The 26,299-nt window shown below is 32.8% G+C and overlaps 1 protein-coding gene and 1 pseudogene across 5 annotated transcripts in view; one reads left to right on the top strand and one right to left on the bottom strand.

The window, feature by feature from the left end:
* cyc (basic helix-loop-helix ARNT-like protein cyc) overlaps positions 1 to 26,299 on the bottom strand; it is a 69,248-nt gene that overhangs the window by 12,817 nt on the left and 30,132 nt on the right. For 3 of the 5 annotated variants that reach the window (XM_068764627.1, XM_068764645.1, XM_068764654.1), the window contains exons 1-2: positions 5,656 to 5,817; positions 4,493 to 4,600 (exon numbers count right to left, since the gene is read on the bottom strand). In XM_068764627.1, coding sequence (XP_068620728.1) covers positions 4,493 to 4,600; positions 5,656 to 5,786 — 239 coding nt within the window. In that variant the 5' untranslated portion in view covers positions 5,787 to 5,817. Of the gene's footprint in view, positions 1 to 4,492; positions 4,601 to 5,655; positions 5,818 to 26,299 lie in introns of those variants that run through there. The other 2 variants (XM_068764660.1, XM_068764637.1) reach the window with 1 other exon arrangement.
* Positions 23,330 to 24,730, top strand: LOC137920732 (uncharacterized; annotated as a pseudogene).

Raw genomic sequence — 26,299 nt, 5'->3', positions numbered from 1 at the left:
GTTCGATGGTGTAAAATATGTTTATACGTGATACATATAATATACAAAATTTTGGCAATAGTATGTATGAGTTTGATGAAATTTAAAACTAATTGTTACTGCTATTCTCACAGTATTTATACAAAATAATAAAGAAAATAACTCGTATAGCAACAGTTCCAGTTTGAGAAAACGTTTATACTATATATATTTGGGGTACAATCCCTTTGGAGCGTACAAAATCAAAGTTTCATAAGTAATTATAAGACTTCGACGCACATTCAGATTAATGTAGATCTTAAGTGGGTCAGTCAATTCACAATCGACCAATTAAACGTTAAATGGAAATTTGTCATAAGGCTTAAATAATGTTGAAGACTCGCGCTCCCTAAGACTGAAGTACGAGTATTAACTTCATTCTGAATAAGCATAATATAAATATTGATTTATTACTGGGAGAAATAAATTACATGAAAATAAATGAAAATTACCCACATGTTTTTACAGAAAATATTGAAGTTCAAAGAATAATCGCCATTGATGTTTAATTTTTATAAATCCAATGTAATTATGTAAACTAAGTTTTAACCTATTCTTAATTAAAACCTAGAGTTTAAAATAAAGTTTAAAATAACTTTAAAAGTGCGCATTTTACCTTCATCAACATTTTACCAGTGACAAAGCAAATATTTGTCAGAAAACAAAAATAATATATTTTATCACTAAAAAGTTAAAAGAGTATAAACACAAGACTTCATATTACTAAATTGAAGAAATAGCACGTACGCCAAGCTTGTTATTGAAAACAAATTAGCTTCTCGGAAAACGTTCCTCTTTCAAGGGCCCTTTACATTTTCTCTTCACATGAAAAATATTTTCTAATAAAAATTAAATAAATTATAATGACATTTTTATGAACTAGTGAGTAGTGATTGGAGGCAAGTTCTTACTTTAATTCAATTTCATTTTCCGTAATCACTGGGAAAAATTCTTGGTTAGCTATGATGGTTACACGCTGACCCTTTGACGAATAATACCATGACGTGAACCTGTTACGTCTATCCGCTGGAGTCACTGAGTTACCTAACGCATCCCATATTCGCAATTTTCACCCAATTCTTTATCACTTTTTTTTCTCTTCACTGTTTCTCGGCTATGGCCCAATGTTCGGTTTGTACCTTAAGGTTGCTGTACGAAAATCTATGCTTAATTTAATTCTGATAATCATTTTTATGGCTCATTTTTGACATTTACTTTCTATATTTCAATTCCTTTCATTTGTCACTGAATTTTTTTTTAAAAATTCCCTTGAAATATCTACAACTTAATGGATAACCCAATCCATGGTCAGGAGGGACCGTGTCACACGAATTTTAGACACACTCGTGGAGTTTTTCACCATTTGCTTAGTTAACGAACTCTGTGAAATTTTGAATGCAACATTATCAACTATAAAGTTAAAAGCGCTTATTTTTTACGTAATTTATCCTAAAAGTATTAAAGCACCATGAAATTATTGCTCACTATATACTCTTACATAAACTTTGTTGCATACAATCACAATGTATTTCACAAACCTTATAAAAGTTTGTTTTAAAGAAATACAGAGAAACTGTTTTGGTTTCATCTTATTTTGATTACATCATAAGTTTGATTTGACAACGATGTTTGATTTCCTTTAAACTATTACGTAAAGATTTCAGATTGATTTCAAGTCATTGAAATTAATTGATGAATGATTGAATGATGATTGAAACTTTTGATTTTGAATACTCTATCCATACCATACTGCATATTAAAATTATTTATTATTAACTATCTGTCCTTTAAGACTATACTGTTATATTTCAAAGTGATCACTGTATACATGTTGATTGGAAATAGGTGTAAAGCATCTTGTTGGCATAAAACACAGCTATAACCTCACTCCTTTAAATCTTTTACACCTATAATCTTTCACACTATTACAGGAAAACGAGGTAAAAAAACCTAATAATATACTCTCAAAATATTTTTCATAGACGCAGAGCAGGTGGGTTATTAGGAGCGAGTAAGCAACAGTATTCGGTTTCTCGGCAACCATTTGCCATTAAGGGTTGCCACATGAATATTCTTTGATGGTACAAATATTTAAAAAAAATTGTTTATCCAATTGAGAAAGTGAAACCGGATGGTTATTTGAAAGAATTATATACAATACCCGGCGATAAATATTGCACATCGACCCTTGGAAAAAGACAATCGGCTAATTTCGGCTTCGTAGAGCGTTACCTCTGTCGCACGAAATACAACGACTAACAAAACGTCACATAGGTAGTGTGGGTCAGAGATAGTACTCTAGGAAGCCGAAATTAGACGATTGTCTCTTTCCATAGTTCGATGTGTAATATTTATCGCGGGGTACTGTAAATTTAAATTTTGATTTTTTAACAATGAACCTTCATAAAATCACAAGACGATTAAAGATACTCTGCGGGCGTAATTTCGCAACCAAACAGCACTGCGCTTATTTTGGGACGTCATTACAATGTTATTAATAATTTTTGGAAATCTGTGGAGGGGCCTAGGTCCTATAACTTAAATAATATTGATGGTGATAAGGATATTGTTCTGTAGACTTTCTAATACCGACACATGTAATTTCTAGTGTAAAATAATTAATAAATTAACGGGATTAACCTGATTTAACCTTATACGAGACTACCTAACACTTGGAAAGTAAAAAGTATAGTCGCTATTTTAAAATAAAACGTGTTAATAAATTTAAAAACAGACCTTATTTAATATAAAATAGTATATAGCTAATAAAGGAGTAAATATTTTTACGTTGCCGCTTTCAAGTATAATGTTTTTTTTAAAAGATTGTTCTAGGGGATCAAGGTTAGAATAAAAAAAATTAAATCATTAAATGAACTTATTTTTTTAGTATAGATAGTAATCCCGAAAAATATATGTTAAACGAAGCCCTAACAGGTTTCCCCACCGGTCTCATCGCCAAGTTAATTGCTTTCATTGTTTGATTATAGCTTTGACGGACCGGCAAGACGTCATAACTTAACTTATTATTTACTAAACGTTCCCTTAAAATTAACATATTAACTTCGCCCAGTGCATTAAAATATCTTATGGGAGAAAATAAGGTTTATTGTATAAGAAAATCGCGATTATATCTTTTTAGTTTGAATACAATAATTTTAAGGCGATCTCGAATAGTTTCCCTTTCACTTACTATCATTTTTTTAATATAACAGTAGGTACATATAACTGGCTAATCTTCTTTGGAAAAAACAACTTGAGCCTTCTTAGAATCTCTCAAAGGCTTGCTAATGAAAGCAGTAATAGAAAAACTGTCTAGTGATATTATATAAGGAATACTGGCTTCGGAGATTTAGGGACCATAAAATCGATTGTGGCGATTCAAATAACTTCATTTTGACACTTTATGCTAGATTTTGCTGTTTTATTTTTAAAATTCTTTTCTTCTTTTAAATTTAAATAATGTATTCAAAGAAATATTCGTGCTTTAATAAAAAAGAGATATTAAAAAATGACTAAAAGTGTTAAGTAGTTGTGTAAAGTTATTATTTTAATTATTTTATAAAGCCGTCCGGCTAAAATAGACAGGATTAATTTAAAATGTCCTTGCGTAAAGCATTTTCATTATGCAGCAGAGACGCGAGGCTGGCCAGTAATCAAGTGGCCAAACTTATTTACTTACAGATATTTGTTCAGATATTTGTATTTTGTCGCATTTTGGGTAAATTCGATAAGAAAACATGATTCCATTCAACCGTCCTTATTTATTCTTTATAGGTTGATATTCCTTAAAAATCCAAAATCAAGGAGATAGTCCTCGCATTCAGCCAAGGAATAACACAACGCCTTTCAAAAAATAAGGCAGTAGACTGACTCTAATAACGTTCCATATTATTTAAAAAAAAATATTTTCGAAGAGACCCGACATATGGTTATAATAAAACGGGTTCGTACAATTGCCATAATAATTTGCATGATATGCTGCAAAACAAATTTTTCAGTTTATCGACAAAGATCGCCCGCCACGAACGTCCAACAATCCAATTAATGACATTTTAATAAAATGCGCAATAAATATTGGATTTACTTTTTATAATACTTCTCACTTTACAATTTTCTTAAAAAATAGCATTTCAATACAAAAAAACAGCTGCATAATTTTTATATTATTGATTAGTTTGACTCAAAAAGAAATTCTAGTAAAAAAAACCTTACTACCTATCACTGTTTCAGTGCCTCGTAACAAAAACGACTCTTTTACTTTATAATACTACAATGAAGGAATGTGTTGGTCTTCATTAATAAAAAAAAACTGTTAGGGGGACCGGAAAATAAAGTCGCTTTCCTAAGTTAAATTCACAATATGTCGACAGAAACGACATTACTTTCCGGTCCCTCCAATACTTACATTGATGAGTGACATAAAATTCTCACAATAAACTGCATTCACGGATTTAAAGAAAGAAATGGTACTCACTAGGAGGATGGTTTTCGTTTTCTGGTCGCGCTGGCTGGGATATCGATGGACTGTGTGGAAGATGAGGCCATCGGGGTTTCACAACTCGCCATTTCGTAACTCTCAGCGCTATAAGAAAATATTTACATTAATAAAAAATAAAGGAATTAAGAAATAAACTCATGTCATTTCGCATAAATTTTCTGAGCTGAACGTCAACATAATAAATTTATTCATAACATCGGACATTCATAACATGAAACCGTTTTAATAGGGAAAATATTTTGTTATAGTTGATTTCATTTTACTTTTATTTATTATTTCTCATTAACAAAAGTTTATTGTTACGTGTGAGTATCACAAAAGATAATCTACCATATTCAAAAAAAATTATTGTATTTAATATGTTTTGATGTCCTTGGCGATAAAAGTTGCTTATATTGAACGTTAAGAAAATCATTACAATGGGTAATGCACAAGCTTCATTTCTTATATTTCTAAGATGGCAAACAAACATACAAAACTTATACATTCACACTTTAACTAAATACTAGTAATGACTAAAGCCTTTCACAATTTTTCAGCTAAATAATAAATTAAATATAAATTTTCTACATAGTTCAACCAATAATGTAGGACATAGCTAATAAGAGTTGCGTAAACAAAATGATATTTTTTTTGGTACTCGGACAAAAATTTACGAGTATGATATAAAAAAACCGCACACTAATTAGTAAAGGTTGCATCTATTAATATTTATTAAACAAAATAACTGCTCAAAGCGGCATGCAGGCATGGGTTACATGAAAATTATTTCTTTATAATTGTTAAGCAATCGCTTCGTGATGAACTCTGTGTTGGGGTTTTTGACAATCTCAATATCCCACGAAGGATGCGCCAGCGGGAAACTGCTTCGGGTTCTATTTATGAAGTCTCTCATAGCTTTCGAGTACGAGTAATGTCTTAGACAAACCAATAAAAACACAGCCAGGAGACATATAAAACATATAAGATAATATACACGCATCTAGTACTTCATGTGCAGGATGCGTATGTTAATATCGAATAACAAGTAACTATTAGCAAAAGATTGGTAAAAAAAAAAACAATTGTACAAAAGCATCTGTTTGAAGTCACTACGGCATCATCGATTGCAAACATAGATAAGATTTTGGTTAGCTCACTATTGAGGGCTCTTCCTTTTGCGCGGGTCGTAAAGGTGATGGTCGGAGTGCGGCACCGACGCGGGCGGATGGGTGGGCACGTGGGACGCCACCAGAGCGCCACCCGCGCCTGGGCACACGCCCGGATCCATTGTCAGCTCGTACGTCGGCACCACGCTCGTGCTCGCCCCACAAGAGAATATTCAACATAAACCTCCGAACTCAACATTTACGCAAAAATAATTTTACAAAAGTTTTCTCACAAATACATCGACTTTATCAAAAGGGAACGTCGACATAAATCACAAATAATTATTTTTTATTGAAATACACAAAATTATTTTATTATCTATCACATAGTTTGAATATTTCTGAACGACGTTCAATTTATAGAAAATATCATGGAGGTAGCGAAATTAAATTACTTAACATATAATTACATGTCAGTCACCAAGTCTGGTCTTTATTCCCAGAACCGATTCAGGTTATCGTCTCATCTAAGCGCTTGGACATGCCCCGAAAATACAAAAACACATTACTGATCGAAAATGATCTTTAGACTCATAGACGTACATTACATTATTTGAAACCCTGCAGTCATAAAAACAACAGGAAAAAATTTTTAGATGGTTTAGTGAGCGAGATGTTTGTTTTATTAACGATAGCATTAGTAATAGGAAAAACATGGGAAAAAAATACAATGATGACTTCAATCAGCTATATTAAGTTGAATACCTTTATTTCATGTAACAATATTACAATAATTTGCGAAATAAATTTTATTAAAATTTCTACTTGCCTAAATTAAAAAAGAAAACAATAAATTGTAATGATGTTTTCTTAGAAATCAAAACGCATTGCCCAGATTGTCTTAAATAAAATAAATCGGATCAAGTTTATAGTTTATTTCCATAAATTCCGCAGTTCGGCTATGTTGGATGTCTTTAAGTTTACTCTAGAAGCTTTTATTACGTCTCAGGATTTTAGCACAAAAAAGTGCAAATCCAATTGTAGCAAATATAAGGAAAGCAAGTCATTCCTAAGACTATGATACGAGGGTTCAATACACTTTTGCCACCTCCCCTTCCAAGCATTTAGACCGTTGAAAAAAAATGATTCTTCCTTAGAGTCAAAATATGCGTCTGCAGCTGCTTTGACCTCGTCGTTTGTCGAAAATCTTTGACCTCCCAAGTGCTTTCTTAGGTTAGGGAACAGAAAGAAGTCTGATGGTGCCAGATCAGGTGAATACGGCGGATGCGGTAACAGTTCAAAGCCACAGTTGTGAATTTTAGCCTTTGACTGTACTGACGTGTGAACACGGGCGTTATTTTGATGAAACAGGACTTTTCTTCTGAGCATTCCTGGCCTTTTTTCTTTTATTTCCTCTCGTTAACGACGTAGTAAGGTGCAATAGTAATCAGATTTTATAGTCTGACCCCTTTCAAGATAATCAGTCATAATCACACCTTTCGAGTCCCAGAATACTGAAGCCATCACCTTATTTGCCGACAAAATCGACTTAGCCTTTTTAGGGGGTGGTGAACCAGGTCTTCTCCACTGTTTTGATTGTTGTTTTGTTTCCGGTGTACAGTAATGAACCCATGTTTCGTCCATAGTAACAAAACGATTAAAAAATCATCTGCATCGGCTTCAAATAACTCCAAACAGTCGCGTGAAATAGTCAATCGCGTCCTTTTTTGTTCAACTGAAAGCAGTCGCAGAACCCACCTCGCAGACACCTTGTGGAAACCCAACTCGTTGACAATGATGTTTTGAGTTCGTTCATAAGAGATGCTTATAGCCTCGGCTATCTCTCTAATTTTTAATCTGCGGTCTCCTATTATTAAATCAAGTACTTTTTTAATATTTTCGTCAGTAGTTGACGTCGAAGGCCTTCCAGAGCGGGGTTCATCTTTCACACTCTCTCTACCACGCTTAAATTCTGCTATCCATTTTTTGACGGATGAATATGACAGAGCACAGTCGCCTAATGTACTGACCATGTCATCGAGGATGGCTTTTGATGATAGCCCCTTCTTATGGAGGTACTTAATGACGGCACGCTGCTCGATTTACTCCATTCGCGGAAATTATGTCCGATTACTTTGTTAATAAATTTATAAAATCACAACTAATTATCGCACACGTTTCAAACTTCACACAATGAACTAGTCTGAACTGAACTAAATGATGTGGGTAGATTTGATTTTTAGAATTGAATGGATCTGTGTTAGGCCGAGTACTTTTCAATCCACCCTCGTAGATAATAGTAGAGCCTATACATGGTAGTCACAGAAAAGAAAATTGGTGTTAGAAGACACATTATGTATAAAATAAACGGAATTGTTGATAACTCAAACATAATCCCTCAAAGAGTAGGGGTGAATGGTCAATCTCAAATAAGCTTTAAATAAAGCAAAAACCTTAAAACATCGTCACCTATTTTTTATTCTTTTTTTTTACTATATTTTCATTACTTTAATTAATATTTTTAAAACCATTGATTCAGTTCAGTGCTTGAAAGCATTATCATTTATTATACAACCAATCACCTTGTATGAAATAAGAGTTATATGATTAAATTGAAAATCAAAAGTAAGTAGTTTTAATTAAAATTAAGTAGAGTAAAGTTTGAATGAAGAAGCGAGATGCTCTAATCTCATCACAGATTCGCGTGCGCGTATCTAAACAGACACCTGACAGGCAAGCGTGGAAAGCCGCGGGGTGGCGTTTCACGTTGACATATGGTATGACTCACCAATCAAGTTTGCCTACAATCGGTTATTGCCGATAGCTGCAAATATGTAAATGTGATATTTGCATTTAGTATACTCGAAATGTAACGTGAAATGAACAATGTACACATGGCGGTACGTAATAAAAAAACTATAAAGTTAGGTCCATAATAAAGTATTATTTATAAAAAAATAGTGCAAGTATTCTTTGAAACACCATCATTACTATTATTTTAACTTAAAGACTTTTACTGCGCTGTTAAGCCTATCCCGTATACTGCCAATAGTACAGTTTCGAAGAGGCCTGCATCCATCGTTTCTTGACGACGTCTTACGCTGCGCTTGCCATTCCACGGTCTCCACTCCAGATTACGGTTCTGGATTGGAGACCATGGCCCCAGCCGTCATCTGTTCTGCGCGCTGTGCCCGCCCACAAGTCTTCGAAAAATATTTCTCTTTGATTCTTTTTTGACTTGGCAATTTGTTATTGAATAAGATTTTATACGGCGATGTTCTTATTTTCACCACATTTGTTCAGTACGGTAGTTTGCAAAAGTGGTCTCAGCGGGTTGGTTTCCGCAACTAAGCGGCAATGCTCTCGTTTTACGTCATGGTTGGTCTTAATCGAACCAACCCAACTTCCGAAGAAATCCAAGCAGACCCTTGATGTTGCCGGCGATCTCAGAGAGGCACCTCCGTGATCCGAGATGGGTAGCCCTGTGGGGTGTTACTCCCGTACACTCAAATAGTAAGTGAGCAGCACTCTCGTTCTCCTCCAGGCACGCTCTGCACAAAGTATTGTCCGTAACGCCTAATGTAAATAGATGTTTGTGAAAAATGACCGGTTAAAGTCCTTGCTATCAAACGTAGTCCGGATCTCGTCAGCAGGAACAGGGCGTTAGAGAGGTAGGCTTTGCTTGACGGTACTCCTCATGGCTCGCCCAATACTGTGTTCCGTTATAATTGTAACAACATAAAATTGTGTTTTATGGCACAGTTGATGAAGTAGTTTCTGCCGATTTTAAAAATTGAAGAGAAAGGCTTTGTTCGCATATGAAGAATACATACAATAATAGATTATATGTCTGTCGTGTGTCCAAACATGCGATGAAAAAAAGACATGATGGAACCAAATCCTGCAGTTTTCTTCACTTTTTGAAACGAATACATCGACAGACTAGCTCCTTTTCGTAAACAAAGTGTTAAGAAACCGCTATTTTACTCAACAAAAAAAAAACAATAATTTGTGAAAACATCTCTTACTTGATTACGTTTATGTATAAGGTTTCCTAGAAAGTAATTTCAGATTTTTAGAATGAAATAATGTAACATGAATTCAATTTAATGTTAACATAAAATTAACTTTCTGTTTTGCCATTTTTCTGTTAATTTTATAATCCCGCGCTCATAGAATTTTTAATCCCTAACAGCTAAAAGCTCAACCAAGTGCGATTTTAGGTCATTACTGAAATTTCAACTATTTAGTAAGTTTTGTAAACTTTGAAGTATGATAGTTTGATGGTGCAAGGTTGGCGCTGTATGGAGGATGCGACATAACTTCACAACCCAGCTCCAACAGTTTCGTACATTGTATAAGCATTCTCAGCGTTTTTAGGGAACGATTGTTACTATCCAATTCAAAAAATAAAGTTATCAATTTACTTCTATATTAATATAGGTTTTATAAAATCAGACTTGGTATCGTTTTTAAATGCAAAAAAAATTTTTACTTCAGGCTTTTTTTTGCTAATAGTATGTAAACTATTAATATTTTTAATCTTACTTCTGAGGAATATCCATACACTACTGGGTTTTATTAACATGTCATACTATGTTCTTACTTCACGAAGTAAGGCAAAAGTCCGCTATAACACGTTATGGTGGACTTTTGCCTTACAAAGATAACAAATAGGCAGGTGTGTTAGAACGATAATAACAAACTTATAAAAACATACTAATTGTCTAATTAATAATAAAAACATAAATAAATAGCCTGATATAATATATATATATTTTTTTTCCGCCGATAGATCTCAGGGTTTTCTTTGTAAACAAATTAAGGTTTAAGACGCTTTGTCTACGACTAAGAGTATATTTCCAAGCATAACGCTTTCAGCATATGAATTTGTTAGAAGACAAAGTATTTAAAGATTATTTGACGATTGTAATTTGTTTCTCTCATGGCTTGAAACAAGGAATTGCAAGTAATTAAGGAAAATAGATAAGGCATACAAATATCTCCAAACGCGAGCGGGCAATAATTTCAGGGACCGTCAAGCAAAGAAAAAAAAATTAAATCAGTTATTGAGAAGACGATCTAGTTTATTAAGAAGATCGACATTTAGGTTGAAGTAGCAAATATCAAACCGGATGATATTTACTTAACACAAACGAGGCCTTCGAAGTCGCGAATATTTAGGCTCCCTCCCTCTGTTTTTACATCTAAGCTACCAGTAACTTTTCAGGCAGACGTTGTTATAAAAGTAGTACTCTTGAGATGAAGGCGAAGTAGAGAAGGTGAAGCTAGGAAGGAAAATAAATATTCAAGAATGGCAGAGAATGTAGCGAATAAAATAAAGATGTGTAAATGATAAAAGAGGAGGATCAAAATAAAAAAAATCAAAGAATAATTTTTCGATGAGACAACCCAATATTGTAACTCATAAATAGCAGGTTTTTAGGCCGCGAAGAATGAGATATTAAGTAAAAACTGCTACTTATCAAAAGGTACTGTTTAATTGCATAAACTCTGAGTTATGTAAGAGCGCGATAAAACAGCGGACAGCATCGCGCCGTCACTGCGAACGCAACAGTTCAAGTGCAAGGTGACGTTATACTGCCCTACTACAATGCTATAAATCAATCTCGTTAATTTAATATCTATATTACTAGCGCTTCAAGCTAAGCTAAACCTTTGAACTATTAATAGTGAAGTAAGTTAAATAATATTTACAACAGAAAGGGAGAATTTTGAAATTATCGCGATGTCATTTGAATTACTGCTTCTTAATAAAAATATATTAGATAACGCTTGTATTTACAAATTCTGTACACTCAATAATAAATCAATTTATATATATACAACATTTTGTACAAATATTATTTTATTTAAACAATAAATTGACCATTCAGATAAATTAATCGTCATTTTGAAAAATTAATACGTACCAATAACAAACTAATCACTATATAGACTATTTTGATATTGGAAATAAGATGAGAAAAGTTATGAAAAAGGAATATAAGTTTATTCCGAATAGCCGTTTTATACAATAAGAATGTTTTCTTCTTTGCCGCAAATATTCGGTAAAAATTTGGGTTCGAGGACTTTGCATTAGTTAAACACGGCTAACAAGAAAGTACAGAGCATCTGAGGTAGTAGACACGCGTTGCCACATCGTGCATATTACGCGGAAGTACCGCGACCTTGCCTACTCTCCCCCCTCCGACACCTACATACACCTGTCCCCTCTCCAATCTTAGTACAGGTCATACATCGTTGCATATTACGCGGCAAGGGAGCATTGTTTACATCTGTTATATACATACATATATACAGCATAAAACAAATAGAAGTACGGTAAATAAATTTCTTTACAGAACAATTTTTTTTAATATATATTGACAAAATATGTCTAAACTCTTTCTTTCTAGTTCACAAGGGAGGGAGAATACTTAACGTTATTGACTCTTCTTCTTTTTTTTAAGATAATTATGGAGATAATGTAAGCACAATTTAAGTCTTTAATTTTAATATAACATGCTTTGAGTTACAGTCAAATTTCTAGAAAAAACTTGAACTAGATCACCTCACGCCTTATGAATGTTAACTATGGAATAACATTAAATAAATCTTTACAATTGATTCCGTGATGTCTTTTTGATTTTATATTTCAAAGCAATAAATTACTACTGAATCTTTACTTCGCCGTTCCAACGATGCAAAACGAAAATGATCATTATAAATATAATCATATAGCTTTTATACAATTATGCATAAAATATGTTATTACGTTATCCACTTCACATGGAAAATAACAATTAAACTTATAATTATGCAGAGAATAAATATAATACTGTTTTATATTTTTCGTAAAGACGTGAGTGGATAAATCTTGTCTCGAAATAGATTATAAAACACTAAAAACGCCTTGACGATTGAATCTGCCAGATTTTAAATCGAAAATTTTAACTAAGCTTGAACAAAATAAATATGTATTTTTGTCAATGGTGTTATGATGGCCCCCACCATAAATATTAATCCGACTCCGAATAGTAAGGCGATATTTCTGCTACAATATTATGGAACCAGGCCTCCCACTGTATGGACACGAGACGTCTAAGCTGCCAAATCGAATATTTTAATTCTCTAACAAAGGAATTATCGCAGTTTTTATTCCTTACAGATTCTTTTATAAAACCATCTAAAACGATTTACATGCGGTGAAGATATCAAAAACAGACATAATAATACGAGTTTAATAAAATTATAGAAGTGTTGACTAATACCTGTTGTAGACATGAGTATTGGCTTATTTACTATAGCGTATAAAAAGGATATTATCTTCAATGTTTAGACAAAATGTCAATCGATTATTACATATATAATTAATGTATACATACTAATTATCCCTGCCCGCTTCACGTGGGCAACGCTGTATTTTGTATGTTTTTTGTGGGTTTACAAAGTTAATTCTTAGTAATTTAACATCCCAAAAAAAATTTCTTTCCCAGCTTTACACTAACTAATTAGACCAGTATTTTGTAAATATTCATTTTTATGGATGCTCGAATATATTAATATTTTGCAGGTGGAATTTCATTAAATCCGTTCATAGCAAATTTCTGTTCTACGAATGAAATATGCCCTCCAAATTCTAGACTCTTAAGTTAATTTTTAGAAATGTCATGATGAGTCAGTACATAAGTGGAAATTTAACATATAAAGATTGATAATAAATATGCAAAGAACCGAGCGAAAAACGACAAGCGATGAATATAAATCAAAGTAGGCATACGGCCTCTGTGCGTCAAATTACAATACAACAGCTATCGATTTAAATAGCCAGTTTCGCTATACGACGCTGTGCTGGTAAATACTGCAGTAGATAAATACGACGCCAATTATTCTAGAGTCTCAATGATGTTGTTACACCACGATCCATCTAGTATGGATTAATTATTAATTAGTCAAGCAACGTATCGCCTAGCATTTGTACGTGACGCATTTGTGTATATTTTCGTTCCATATTTAATAGGTAGTATTTTTTTTTTGAAGAAATATGATTTAATTTTAAATTTTTATTTAGACAGTGTCCCGTATATAATACAATGGGCATTTATAAGGTGATATCTTATAGACGAAATATACGTTTTGTTCCGAAATGTAAATTTTAATTTAAAATAGCAGCAAAGAAAAGAGAGATAAACAAAGAGCAGACTTACTTATTCTCGACTTGAAAATTCTACCTCATTTACATCTGTGCGGGTGAGCCATGCAAAAACTTCTTTTAAAATATTTTTAACACTCATAAAATCTTGGATTTTTTTATATTCAAAACCAGTAAAATCGTTTCAATTATTCTTTCAAACTTATGTAAATAACGTTGGTATACATTTGTAAGTTTATTGAACAATACTGTAATGCTATAAAAAATTACGAAAGGTGAGTATTCGAAAAAGTTTATTCCATATTTCCCTTCGGCTCAATAAAGATCTCATAAGGTACCTCACACATAAAGGCCGGTTAGCGATATTTGTTTATTGTTTTATATACATTTATTAACTTATTTTAGATCACAGTAACTCTTAATCAAGATCAATTACCATTTTTCCATTATATTAAATAACACGTAACCTTGTATTTTAAATATTCAATAATTTATCAGGGACTGGCCATCTATATTTCAACGTGTTGTTTAAATTTCGTCGACACCGTAATGTTGGCAGATTTCTGTGAATGTCATATTAATGATGTCAAGTCATGTCAGGATCCTCAGCTCATCTTCAGGCTTCTACAAATAGCTTCATCACGTGGGCGGGGAATCGGCCACGCCTTGCCGCCGCCACGCCCCTATTCTCACAATACTTCAAATAAAAGATTCGGACTTAGCACAAAATCTCTCTAAATCTTTGATTTATTTTTTCACATATGTCTTAAATCGGGATAGTTTATACAAGGACCTTCCAATAAGGAACTCACCCTTGTTGATTGAAGCAGTTAGTTTTTGAAATTGATGACATATATTTGATTTACATCAAGCATGCATTAGAAATGAAACAAAACAAAAAAGCATGTTTTGTTATTAAAATGGCCATAATAAAATTTTAGGAATTTTAACTTCACATCTAAGTAACATGAAATCTCTCGCAGTCTTATTGACAAAGGTTTTACATATCGAAAAGTTTTTCTACACTTGCGTTCTTTTTCGTACAATTATTTCTCTACACTAAAAATTTTTAAACTTTCTCTTGTAGGAAGGTTAATCCTTTTTAATTTCCATAAACTTAACATTCAAATTTTTCCGACGAATAAAGAGTGTCTTATCTAAATCACATCATTATTGGGCAATATGTGTAAAAGAAAATCACCTTGTAGTGCCTGAAAAACAACAAAAGCCATGAAGCCGACTAAGCCGGATGTTTGATATAATCAGGGGAGATATATTGGGGGAGCAAAGAGATCCAAGCCACATCAGATAAATATTTTATCTGAAACAGTTAATGACTAATAGGACCAAGAAAATAACATAGAAAATATATTATCATTAGTAGGACACATATTTTAGCACATGTCAAATACATCTAAATTTTAATACCTATATCGAATTAAATAATAATAGTAATGCCAGTAATTTTATTTAAAAACTACAAAACGGAAATGAAATTAAAAAAAACATGTGAAATGTTTAAGTTTCTCATTCAAATTTTATAACAGTAATCATTTTGACAAAATATTGCACGAACACTAAAAATATTGAAAAAATAATTGTGACTTGAATTTTGTACGTTGTTTCAGTTATTTCATCTAATTACATTCTGTTAGCGCTCTGCAGAAAAGGTGAATGTGTAAATTCAACAAACATTTTTTGAGCTTTTAAAATATGGTGTTAATGTTTAATTTTTTCAGTTCATTTTACAGATCAGTATCTGTACAAATGTCTACAACTGTCCATACAAATGTTTTTTTTATTTAAGCTACCCACTATTTGGCAGCATCGAAATTGATTCAAGTTATTTAATGATTTGTTCATTCAAATTCTCGTATTTGCAAAATTAAAGTTGCTTCAAATATATTATATAGTCGATTAAAATTACTAATATTAACTTTAAAATGTTCATAGTGAATTCTTAATATCTTGGAAAGTTTTTACGTTTTAATAGCATATATTATCTTTTAATTGCTAAAAAATTGTGTTTCCCTATAATTTCAAGAAACGTATCGTCACCCTAACAAATCAGGTAAGGTTTCGTTGATCGATAGGCTACCTCGCGCTACTAATACAATAAAACTAATTAATTACGCAGCCCAACTCCGTACGCGCCTTGGCACCCATTACAGTACCTACAACGACCTACCCTTGAAATGAAGCACTACGGCATAATAACTGTTGCATTTATATAGTAACGGTGTATGTAGCTGTGTAAAACTTTGTTACAAACGCTTTCAACAAGTTATAGTGTATGGACCTCGAATAAAGCATGGTTAGAAATAACAATAGTATCTTCATTTACCGTTTTATAATGTTACAGTTAATAATAAATTAACGGTATAATCTAATTTTATTATTGTAAATATTTTGATAAAAATAAAGTCGAGTGATTAGTAATATATTAGATATTTACTTATATAAATATATGACAAACTAAGGTCTATGTAATAGCTAGCAAGTAGGCAGGTGTAAATGTTATAGAAAAAACATTTATTCTTTGCGCGTAAGAAAATTTAAAATATAAGCAAGTGATCCACATAAGGTGAGTAATAGAAATGTAATAGAAATAAAGATAAGCTTGGTATACATTTCTCTAGACTTCATAAATATTATCATGTAATAAATTGAAGAAGTTCTTTGAACAAAATCGTGGATTTGTAAGTGATATTAGAGCTTGGGAATGAATTGCTTTACTTTGTATCAGGGCACTTATAAACAAAACATTTTTTGTACAATTTTTGTATTTTATTCTATAGCGTAAATAAATGTATTGATAATTAAAATTCAATGGTTTCGGAAATAATAAATAGCGTAATATTAATAAAGATAATAAAAAGCGTTCTCAAAATTTGAATTACTATTAAATTGAATTAATGTTTATTATCTGTACTCGCAGACTTTGTCTGGATGCATTCCAGCAGGAGTGCCATACGTCGCGGGCTCTATATTTTAATAAGTAAGCGGCCTGGAGTAGATCGTGTTCGTCATTGTTTCAGCCCGTAGATGCCCTCTGCAAAGCATAGGCTTCTACCTAAGTTATATATGTGGGATTTACCATAATCGCCACGCTTGGCAGGTGGGATGACGATCGCAATGTTACGCAGAGGACACTGCTGCCCATTCTACTCCTTCTGTATGATATCACACTACTTAATATATTTATTCAAATGGAAAGGGTAGTGCGATTTTTGTAATTACATTGGTACAAAAATATATATTCAGTTCTAGTAGATCTTTTGATCTACAAACATCTTATAATCATAAGTGTGTAAGCGAAAAATGATATAATAATTACGATACAATATTATCTTCTAATAAAAAAGCGAAGACACAAACAGGATAACTTTATTATTCCGAAGTGTTATTTGTAATTACGTCGACGGTCGTTAAGACAAATAACGAACAGAAAAACAGATCTTAGTTAATAAACGAGCCAATTAAAAGTTTTGTATTGTTTCATGCGAAAAAACAATTTATGGGTAAATTTTATCTCAATCAATTAAGTAATTATAGGTGTTATTTTATTTTCACTATATGTAAGAAAGCGACAAGCTGAAACAGGATGATACAAAAAAATTATGCATTTCAAAAACTGAGTATCTATCAAATAACAAACAGAAAAACAGATCTTAGTTAATAAACGAGCCAATTAAAAGTTTTGTATTGTTTCATGCGAAAAAACAATTTATGGGTAAATTTTATCTCAATCAATTAAGTAATTATAGGTGTTATTTTATTTTCACTATATGTAAGAAAGCGACAAGCTGAAACAGGATGATACAAAAAAATTATGCATTTCAAAAACTAAGTATCTATCAAATAACAAACAGAAAAACAGATCTTAGTTAATAAACGAGCCAATTAAAAGTTTTGTATTGTTTCATGCGAAAAAACAATTTATGGGTAAATTTTATCTCAATCAATTAAGTAATTATAGGTGTTATTTTATTTTCACTATATGTAAGAAAGCGACAAGCTGAAACAGGATGATACAAAAAAATTATGCATTTCAAAAACTGAGTATCTGTATCTATCTACCTATTTGTCTCGTTTTTTGCGGATATGTACGATTAAATTTACAGTAGAGGAAAACTATTATTACGAATAAACATTTAAAAATAAAATCACAATCACTACTAAGCTATTATGAAATAAACTAAAAAATGTTATTTTTTTTTAGTTTGCTTGTGTTATTAAATATATTAAAATAGACGTCATTCTACAATACGTATTTAAATAACGATATTATTTTTTTTTTGACTTACAAAACAAATTAGCGTGAACAAAACTACCATTATCTTTTTAAAAACCGAACCTATAATTATTAGATGACTGCCAAATATAATTTTGAAACTTGTTTTTGATTTAACTCGGAAGATAACTACCGAGAAATGTTTAAGTACCACAATTGGTTTACCAAATATGATGTGTAATACACTATTCCTGGCAATTCTAAATTCAGGTTCAGTCTTGCCTCTGGCAGCATTCACTTCCTATTGAAATTGTGTAGACATGGCTATTCAACTTTTAAAAAATTGCTCCTTTATTTCCCAAGTTCTCAAATGTGTATAATTTATTGTAATAATTTTTGATGTCACTTAGACAATAAAGCTAACCATTATTTATTTTATAAGCATTTTAATTAACAGAAATAATATGTAGCTTAACTATCAAATATATTGAATGATAAATCCATTTCACCGCATCTCAATAGGTTTTGGAATATATTCTAATTGGTCAGAACAATTAACTATAGCTCAGTTCAACTTCAATTAATGAGGTTAAATGAACAATTGGTCATACTTCGATTATATCCATAATAAGTATGGGTTTTGCTATACGACGGACATCGCGTATACTTAGCACGGGTTGGTAAAGAGTCAAACGAGTGTTATAAATATCTATATCAGTAAATCCTGCTATTTATGTGTTTATATTAATAACACAACTACCTGCTACATAATTATAGCCTAATTGACAGACACAGTATCCTGACGAGCCAGGGAGTAGACCAGATGCCCGCTGCGGTTTGGTAGTTCTGAAGTGGTGACCAGAATCCGGCAAACGCAGTAGGACGTATATCCACAAAGTGCACAGACGTCCATTGATGGGTGCAGGCTCGCACCAGTTTTATATAGGTTTCCCTACAGATTTTTTATGTCCAATAGACACAGCTTATAGCAGCTATAGCTAATATTATAGAATTACAGGACATATTTTCAAATTATTCATTCCAAGGGGTGGTCTAATTGGGTAATGCGATGTGTTTTTTTACTAAAATATGTCAATTTGGGGGATGATGCAACATATCAAATAACGAAGCTGGAGTGAGAAACACATTCTTGTATTTACGTATAATTGAAATTTTATTAGCAACGTGATGCGACGTATATAAATCTCGATGAGTTGATTATTTTTTTTTTTAAAAATTAATGATTAAGAAATGTATTATTTAAATTTATCAAACGTAAGAGTATTGCCTTTTATTAAAATCGACGACGTAGCTGAAATTAAATACACCTACTACGAGTTTCAAACGAACTAATAAGTTTTCATGTCAATCATAGCGGTTGGGGTCAACGAACCAAGAGTTACATTCATCAAAAGAAAATTATTTGAAGCAATCGTTCTGTATCATTATCCGGTGCTTCGAATAAATTTTAAGATCGATAAAATAAGTACTACATCTGTTTCACTTAATAAAAGGTTTTATTTACGACATATGTTATTACGTTATTGTGCTACATACTGTGCTATTTTGCGGGCAAGGAAGAAGCGGAATTGCTTGAGAGTTATGCATATTGTATTATGACGTGGCAAGTTATGGTCAACGGTGGTTTCGCAATCGACGGCTTATCGCTCGCCGTCTCTCGCCGACTCAACTGAGCTGACCTTCGTAATAGGCAAGAAAAACGTTGTAGCTGTTTTAACCCAAAATTATTTCCTTTGCATATGCTGTCAAATTACAATTTTCACACTTAATATTTCAACTATTTTAGTTAATATCTTAAAAAATGGATCTTGATGCAAAATAATAGAATATAGGGCGATTAAAATTTTTTATTATAACATTGACAAAAAGTCGGTTCGAAGTATTAGTAAGAACACAATAGTTGTTACAGATATTGGAGGGTGACCTTTAGTTCAGAAGTGAAACGTAGGTACAGACAAGCGCGGGTAATTTTCTGGCATCACTTTCCTTTACCCGATCAATATTGTATTGATATCATAAATTCTAAGGAAAGTTCGAATGTATTATCGCATAGAAAAGGGAGAAAAACAAGTTAAACTAATTAATATTTTAATTTTTAAAAATACGACCATGATTATGAATGTATTCTGGTTGAGTCAGACGATAAATCAATCATAATGACATCTGTAGAGCCAACGGCAAATGGAAATGAGACGTGTGAGTCAACTATGTATATCCCCTGTTTAAACAAACTAAATATCACTTTAACACACTTTATTATATATATATATATATATAGATCCGTTTAAACCTTTTACAACTATAATCAATCAAGTCGTAACAAATTTAATATAGTACACATATCATAATCACAGTGAAATTCATTGGTTTATCATAAAGAATTTAATATTAATCAACTGAATGAAGCCGGAGACCATTCTTTAATACATGTTTCGATGAATATTTGTTATAAATTTAAACAATTGAAACTGCCTCAAATGAATTCTGTGAATTTTACGTAATTTTGACCTTTTATTTAACTGGGTATTGTGCGTGTGGGTTGGTTAAAACAAAATAGTTACTATTTCGTTTTAAATATCAACGATAAAAACGATACAAACAAAAAGTAATACTTCGTGAAGATATTTTACTTCTAAGGTATAATCAGCTGTTCCTTTTTATACTTTGTAGAAGGTGATTGGATATACATGTAAAATGGATATACATGTAAAAACTTTAAAGGTATGAATACATAGCCCATTTGTCTTCAAAAATCTTTATAACTTTTAAACTTATAACCATTTATCCTACATAAAATGTTACTCTGAAATAAGTCACATTTTTTTTTCTGACCTACCGCTGCCCAGCGGTAAAAGACTGAGACTTGCGATCATAGGTCGCGGATTCGATTCCCGGGATACAATCTAATATAATTCACACCTTGTGCCTTAACTATATAGAATTGCAATGGATCGCAAACAAGTTTCCAGTGAATTCAGCAGCAGCATGCTCTGTGTATCATAACATCACTCTTCGGTCTCCAACCCACCTGCCCAGCGTAACGATTATGGTATATTCCTACATGACGAATTCATTTTTTCTATTTGAATGTGATAAGGTACAGTACAAAACTTGGAAGGACAGATTGTAAGTAATAATTGTTTTTAAATGTGGTAATACGAATTTAAAAAACGTTTACTCTCATTATATTATCATTACGTTATTTTTTATTTCTAAAACTATTGATTGATATACATTATTTGATAGCAAATTAGCTACTCGTTAGCCACTTTATAGCTTTTCCAATTAAAACCAATCGATTATGATGCAACATTTCTTTCGGGATACCATTTCTTCCTATTTAATCGGCACACTTGTAACTGTATTGTCGAAAGGTATTATTTAATATTAAAACATTGAATTTATTAGATGTTATAAACCATTTAAAGGTGTTAGTATGTAAGCATGTCCCCGATTTATGTCGTTAAACGGTGAGTCAACAATACATAATAAGATTTCCATTCTCATTGTTACTATTAATTTCTACTTAAGAATTTACTTTGTTGTATTTATATTTTCTTCCCTTAAATATAAATACCGACACTGATTTCTAACACTACTGTGTCATTTGTTTCGTCATAAATAATTTTGTCTGCGCAGCATCTTACTAACTAGGTATTGATGGACCTTTTATTACTCTAATTATACGTTTTAAATATTTTTAGAATACGGTACAAAAAGTAAATGCGTTTAGTCCCTAAATATAAAATATAATCTTCATCATCGTTAAGGATAGAAATGATGTAACTTTATATATATATATATATCCTTGAAACGATCTGTGTTATAGTATGTTATAATTCGCTTATTTTTTTATACTGTTGTAATTTCGATGGTCACTAATCTAGAATTTTTTTTGTTTTAGGGGTTTTCTTTATTGTTTATAGGCGAAGCATTTGCCTTTTGTCTCGCCTGATGTTAAGCGATGGCAAGGTTTACGATGGTACACGCTTATCTAGAAAATAGTTGGTAATTCTTGTTGTGAGGACTCCTAATTTATTTTTTTAGAACCGAACTTTGACTCCTGCTTTCGTGGCATTTGCAGATTTAATGGGTTCGAAGTGACACGAAAACCGCCTAGGCCGCCGAGCCTCGGCTAGGGTCACCAGATGCTCTTATTTCATGCACAAAGCGAAAACTAACCTCTGCTTCAATTAATAATGCCTGGCTAATAAAACAACTGCCAGTTGGGAGAGAATTAGCGTTAGGAGAAGAAATGGCAAAAAAGCTACGGCTATCTATCTATCTCTATTCTTTGATCGGTATAAGCAAATATTCCCTGTACCACTTTACATAGCGATGATGGAGAAACAGCGAGCGAGTTTTAGTCGGTGTAAGTTTGACATAAACCCTTATGTGGGCTGGGACAGGTTGGCAAAAGCAATTGCTTTAGCGAAACGCACCTTAGAAAAATCTCAGGCCATGTCTTGTGCTATATCGTGTGGTTTAGAATCTATTGATTATTGTTAAAAGTTCTTTTTATTTATTAGCAGACATAGTATGTAGTATAATTTTTGTCTAATTTTATAAATATGTTTTATGCGGGGAAAGCCTGGTGACCTATCACAATCGTCAGGCTATCCGCTATCCGCCTATCTCAGGCGTCAGTCTCTCTCACTTCAGTTTGAACTAAAATATAGTCTTACATAGCTTTAGTATAATTGTACTAAAGACTATTGTGAAAGAGAAAATAAATACTATCATTCATTAGTTCGTTCTAAGAGAAGCACTTTAAAAAAGTGTTCATTAATCCACGAAACCAATTTATTTATTATCAAATGAATGTGATGACAATATAAATAGAGATTACGAAAAAGTTATAATTATTTTTCTTTTTCATCGACAAAAATTATAATTCCTTTATTTCTTATATTATAAGTGCAAAAAGGTTCAGAGAGTTGAAAGATCGATTCTCACTGTTTCGAATTGAAAAGAATTAATGAATATTTATCTTCAAGTTTAATTACATTTATCTTTAATTTCACACTAAGCTGAACTAGCAATGAATAGGATAACACTACTAGATTTCTTAGTACATTACTAGTGGTGACGAAATATATTTTTTATAATATAATAAAAGGTAGTTTTAACATCGTGTTCTCGTCCAGTACACGAATAAACGGCTATTAGAAAGGACGCTTCGTTGTTAAATTACTGGACTGAGGAGGAGTCTAGGTACCTATTATTATCTACCTAGATATTTCTCAATTACGACGATTTCGGACTAACCTTGTGCATTGTGTGTAATAACTATACCAAAATAAATTAAAAGTTTGATGCACGCAAAGATTAAAAACATTCTGTCCAACGTAAAAAAAAAACAATATTTCGTAGTTGACGAAGTAGCAAACAAAATGCAAGTGCCAACGGTATTATTGGTAATGAGGATAAAAAGCTGTCAATTGTTAGCGAATTTCTGTACACCAGTGAAACCAAAGGACAAAACGTTGTTAGGGAGGGACGCTTACAACGTAAACCGAGCAAGTTGGCTAGAAGATATAGGTTTAAAGTACTTTAGAGTATGCAACAGTTTTGAAAAAAATTTCCAATTTTTACGATTTTGGCAGTTGGCTAGAGGAAAGTCTACAAATAGTTAGTTTGTGGCATCAGTTGTGAAAGTATTCGGCAATGATTCTTCACCGATACAAGGCTAGATTTTGCAAGGGCGTACGGCTTTGCCGTTAACTTGGAGGCAACAAAAAGAAAGTAAAGTAGAGTGCTTTCATGGCAGAAAGTTGACGAGAGAAGATTTGTTCGAGTGTCGGCGACGCCGGACTACAGCGACGGAGCGGCGCGGAAGACCGCCTCGCGGAGCAAGCGTTAGCGCCAAACATGTTGAGGGAGCGGGCGCAGCGACACCGTCCGTGTAGAATGTATGACGGATCTTTCAATATCTGCAAATGCAAGTTTTGCAACTACGTCTATCGAATATGCAACAGGTCCGGACACTTAAAACGTATGTGCCCGAACGTACTAAACCATCACCTAGATGAAACTACGGACAGAGTTAAAGGATACGGTACCAGTGAAAGCGGCGAAAGATACGAGATAATCTTAATGATTGTAATAAATTTTCTCCGAGTGACCGTAAACCGATATTAATACCGCTTCGAATCGATAATAAGTTTTTAAAAATGGAATGTGTCACAGCAAGCTCAGTATCTTATATCAGTCAGGAGACATATCAGAAACAGTTTAGTTACTTGAAAATCACTGTCATTAAATTTTGAAATATTATACCGAAGAAGTCGTAAGAACGGTGGGAGTGATATGACCTCGAGTAGAATACAATAATAAGATAAAAATTGTATGTGATTAAAAACAGTAAAACGACTTTGCTCAGAAGACAATGGCTCGCGGCGCTGAATATTCAGATACGTAAAGTCGAATATAGTAGCATGAACATATTGAGCAGTGAGTCGATGTCTTCCGATCTCGGTTCCCGATTCTCTGATTTCGCGGAGGGGCTATGGCGACACACGGGCACGGCGGTACGCATTCACGTCCCAGTGTTATTGCGCGCGCGCCTGATGGCCTACGTTCTGCGGGTGCCGGTGGAGCGCGCGCAAGACCAGCTCGTGCGGAACGGCATCCTCTTCCCGGTGGAGCGCTCTGGGCCACACCTACTGTGCCGGTGGCAAAAAATACGGTACTATCAAGATTTGCGCCGATTATAAATTAATATTAAATAAGATTATTGAATTAGACTGTTATCCTTTACCCGACTCGAAGAAGTATACGGTGAACAACACTCAAATGGGTCTGTTTGTCTGTAATAGATTAGTGTACGTATTCGTCCGGTATATTTACGGCGTCTGGTAGAAATGTTTCCAGATTTAACAAGGCAGGAAATAAGTACTAATGGGTTGACGAATGTCAGAGGGTATTCAGTCTCAAAAGTAGGTTGGCGAGCAGCGAGGCGCTAATGTCTTATTCACCGGAATTGCTGCTGGTGGTGACGGCTGATTCGTATTGAGGACGAAATATAAACCGTTAACTTATATTTTATAAAGAGTATGTCTTCAAAAAAAAATGAGCAGATGCATTGTTAAGTCTTTAGTCCAAAGAACTAGCTTTAAACAGAACTAGTTTTGAACAGAGTAACAATTATATACTAGCTGATCCCGCAAACGTTGTTTTGCAAAAAAAATATTTTTAATTTTCAATTTAAAAATAAGGGTTGATCGTAGAGAGGTGAAAATTTAAGGTTGTATGTATTTTTGTATGTTGTATCATAAAAAAATAAAAACAAAAAATTTCGTCAAAAAAATTAAAAAAAATTTTTAAGGGTGAACAACCCTTATCACTTAGGGGTATGAAAAATAGATAGTAGCCGATTCTCAGACCTACTAAATACGCATATAAAATTTGATAAAAATCGGTCAAGCCGGTTTAGAGGAGTTCAAGTTCGAACACCGTGACACGAGAATTTTATATATTAGATTATTTTGGTAAAATTTTTGTGCGAAAAAGCACGTGGCGAAAAGCTAGGGATGTTATTCTCAATGGGTTTATAATAAGTTTATATCGAATACGGTTGGCCGTTCTGACAATAAGTTGGACAGATTACTTTGTTAAGCTTGTCGACAAACGTTAGAGGGAGGTCACTTTCGACCACATTTGGAAATTTTATGGGGAAGCCCGACAGACATATCTAGAAGTAGACGACCTATGGCTAAAATTACTGTTGAGTGTAATGCCTTTTTAAAGAGAGCTCGTATTAACCTCAGGCCAGAAGGCGGGTTGACAGTAAATATCAGGGTATGACTTCTGTCAATGTTTAACGCTTAACGGCAGTTCAAGTTGTAAAGATGAACATTGTCTTACATTATGTTGCTTATCCCAATAAAGTAGATGACTTTTTTCCTATTTTAAATGGAACAAAATTGCAGCAAAAGAAATCGGTATTAACATAGTAAGAGACATTACACGTTATATAATTTCAGACACAATCCTGATTTTACAATAAATTAATAATTTTGCTTCATGAAGATCCGAGTCAAACGCAAGAGGTGCTTGTAGTGTCATTTGGATTAAACATTATAAATAATTTTAGTTCTCAGTATCTTGAGAACTAAAGTACTTACAACTGAAATACGATGAAAGGAGTTTTTTTTATCTACCTAGTCTCCGAAGCTATATAAAATCTAAATCAGGTCGTAGATATCGATCTATTGCAAATAATTGCAGAATATTCATGGTTCGAAAGGTATGGAGGACTAAGGGATTTTCTATACTATGAACGC

The sequence above is a fragment of the Battus philenor genome, unplaced genomic scaffold (assembly GCF_028537555.1).
Source record: "Battus philenor isolate CCGP_79_NKW_IND1 unplaced genomic scaffold, ilBatPhil1.0.hap1 SCAF_1, whole genome shotgun sequence".
Classification (NCBI taxonomy): Eukaryota; Metazoa; Arthropoda; class Insecta; order Lepidoptera; family Papilionidae; genus Battus; species Battus philenor.
This window is presented reverse-complemented; position numbering and strand designations above follow the sequence as displayed.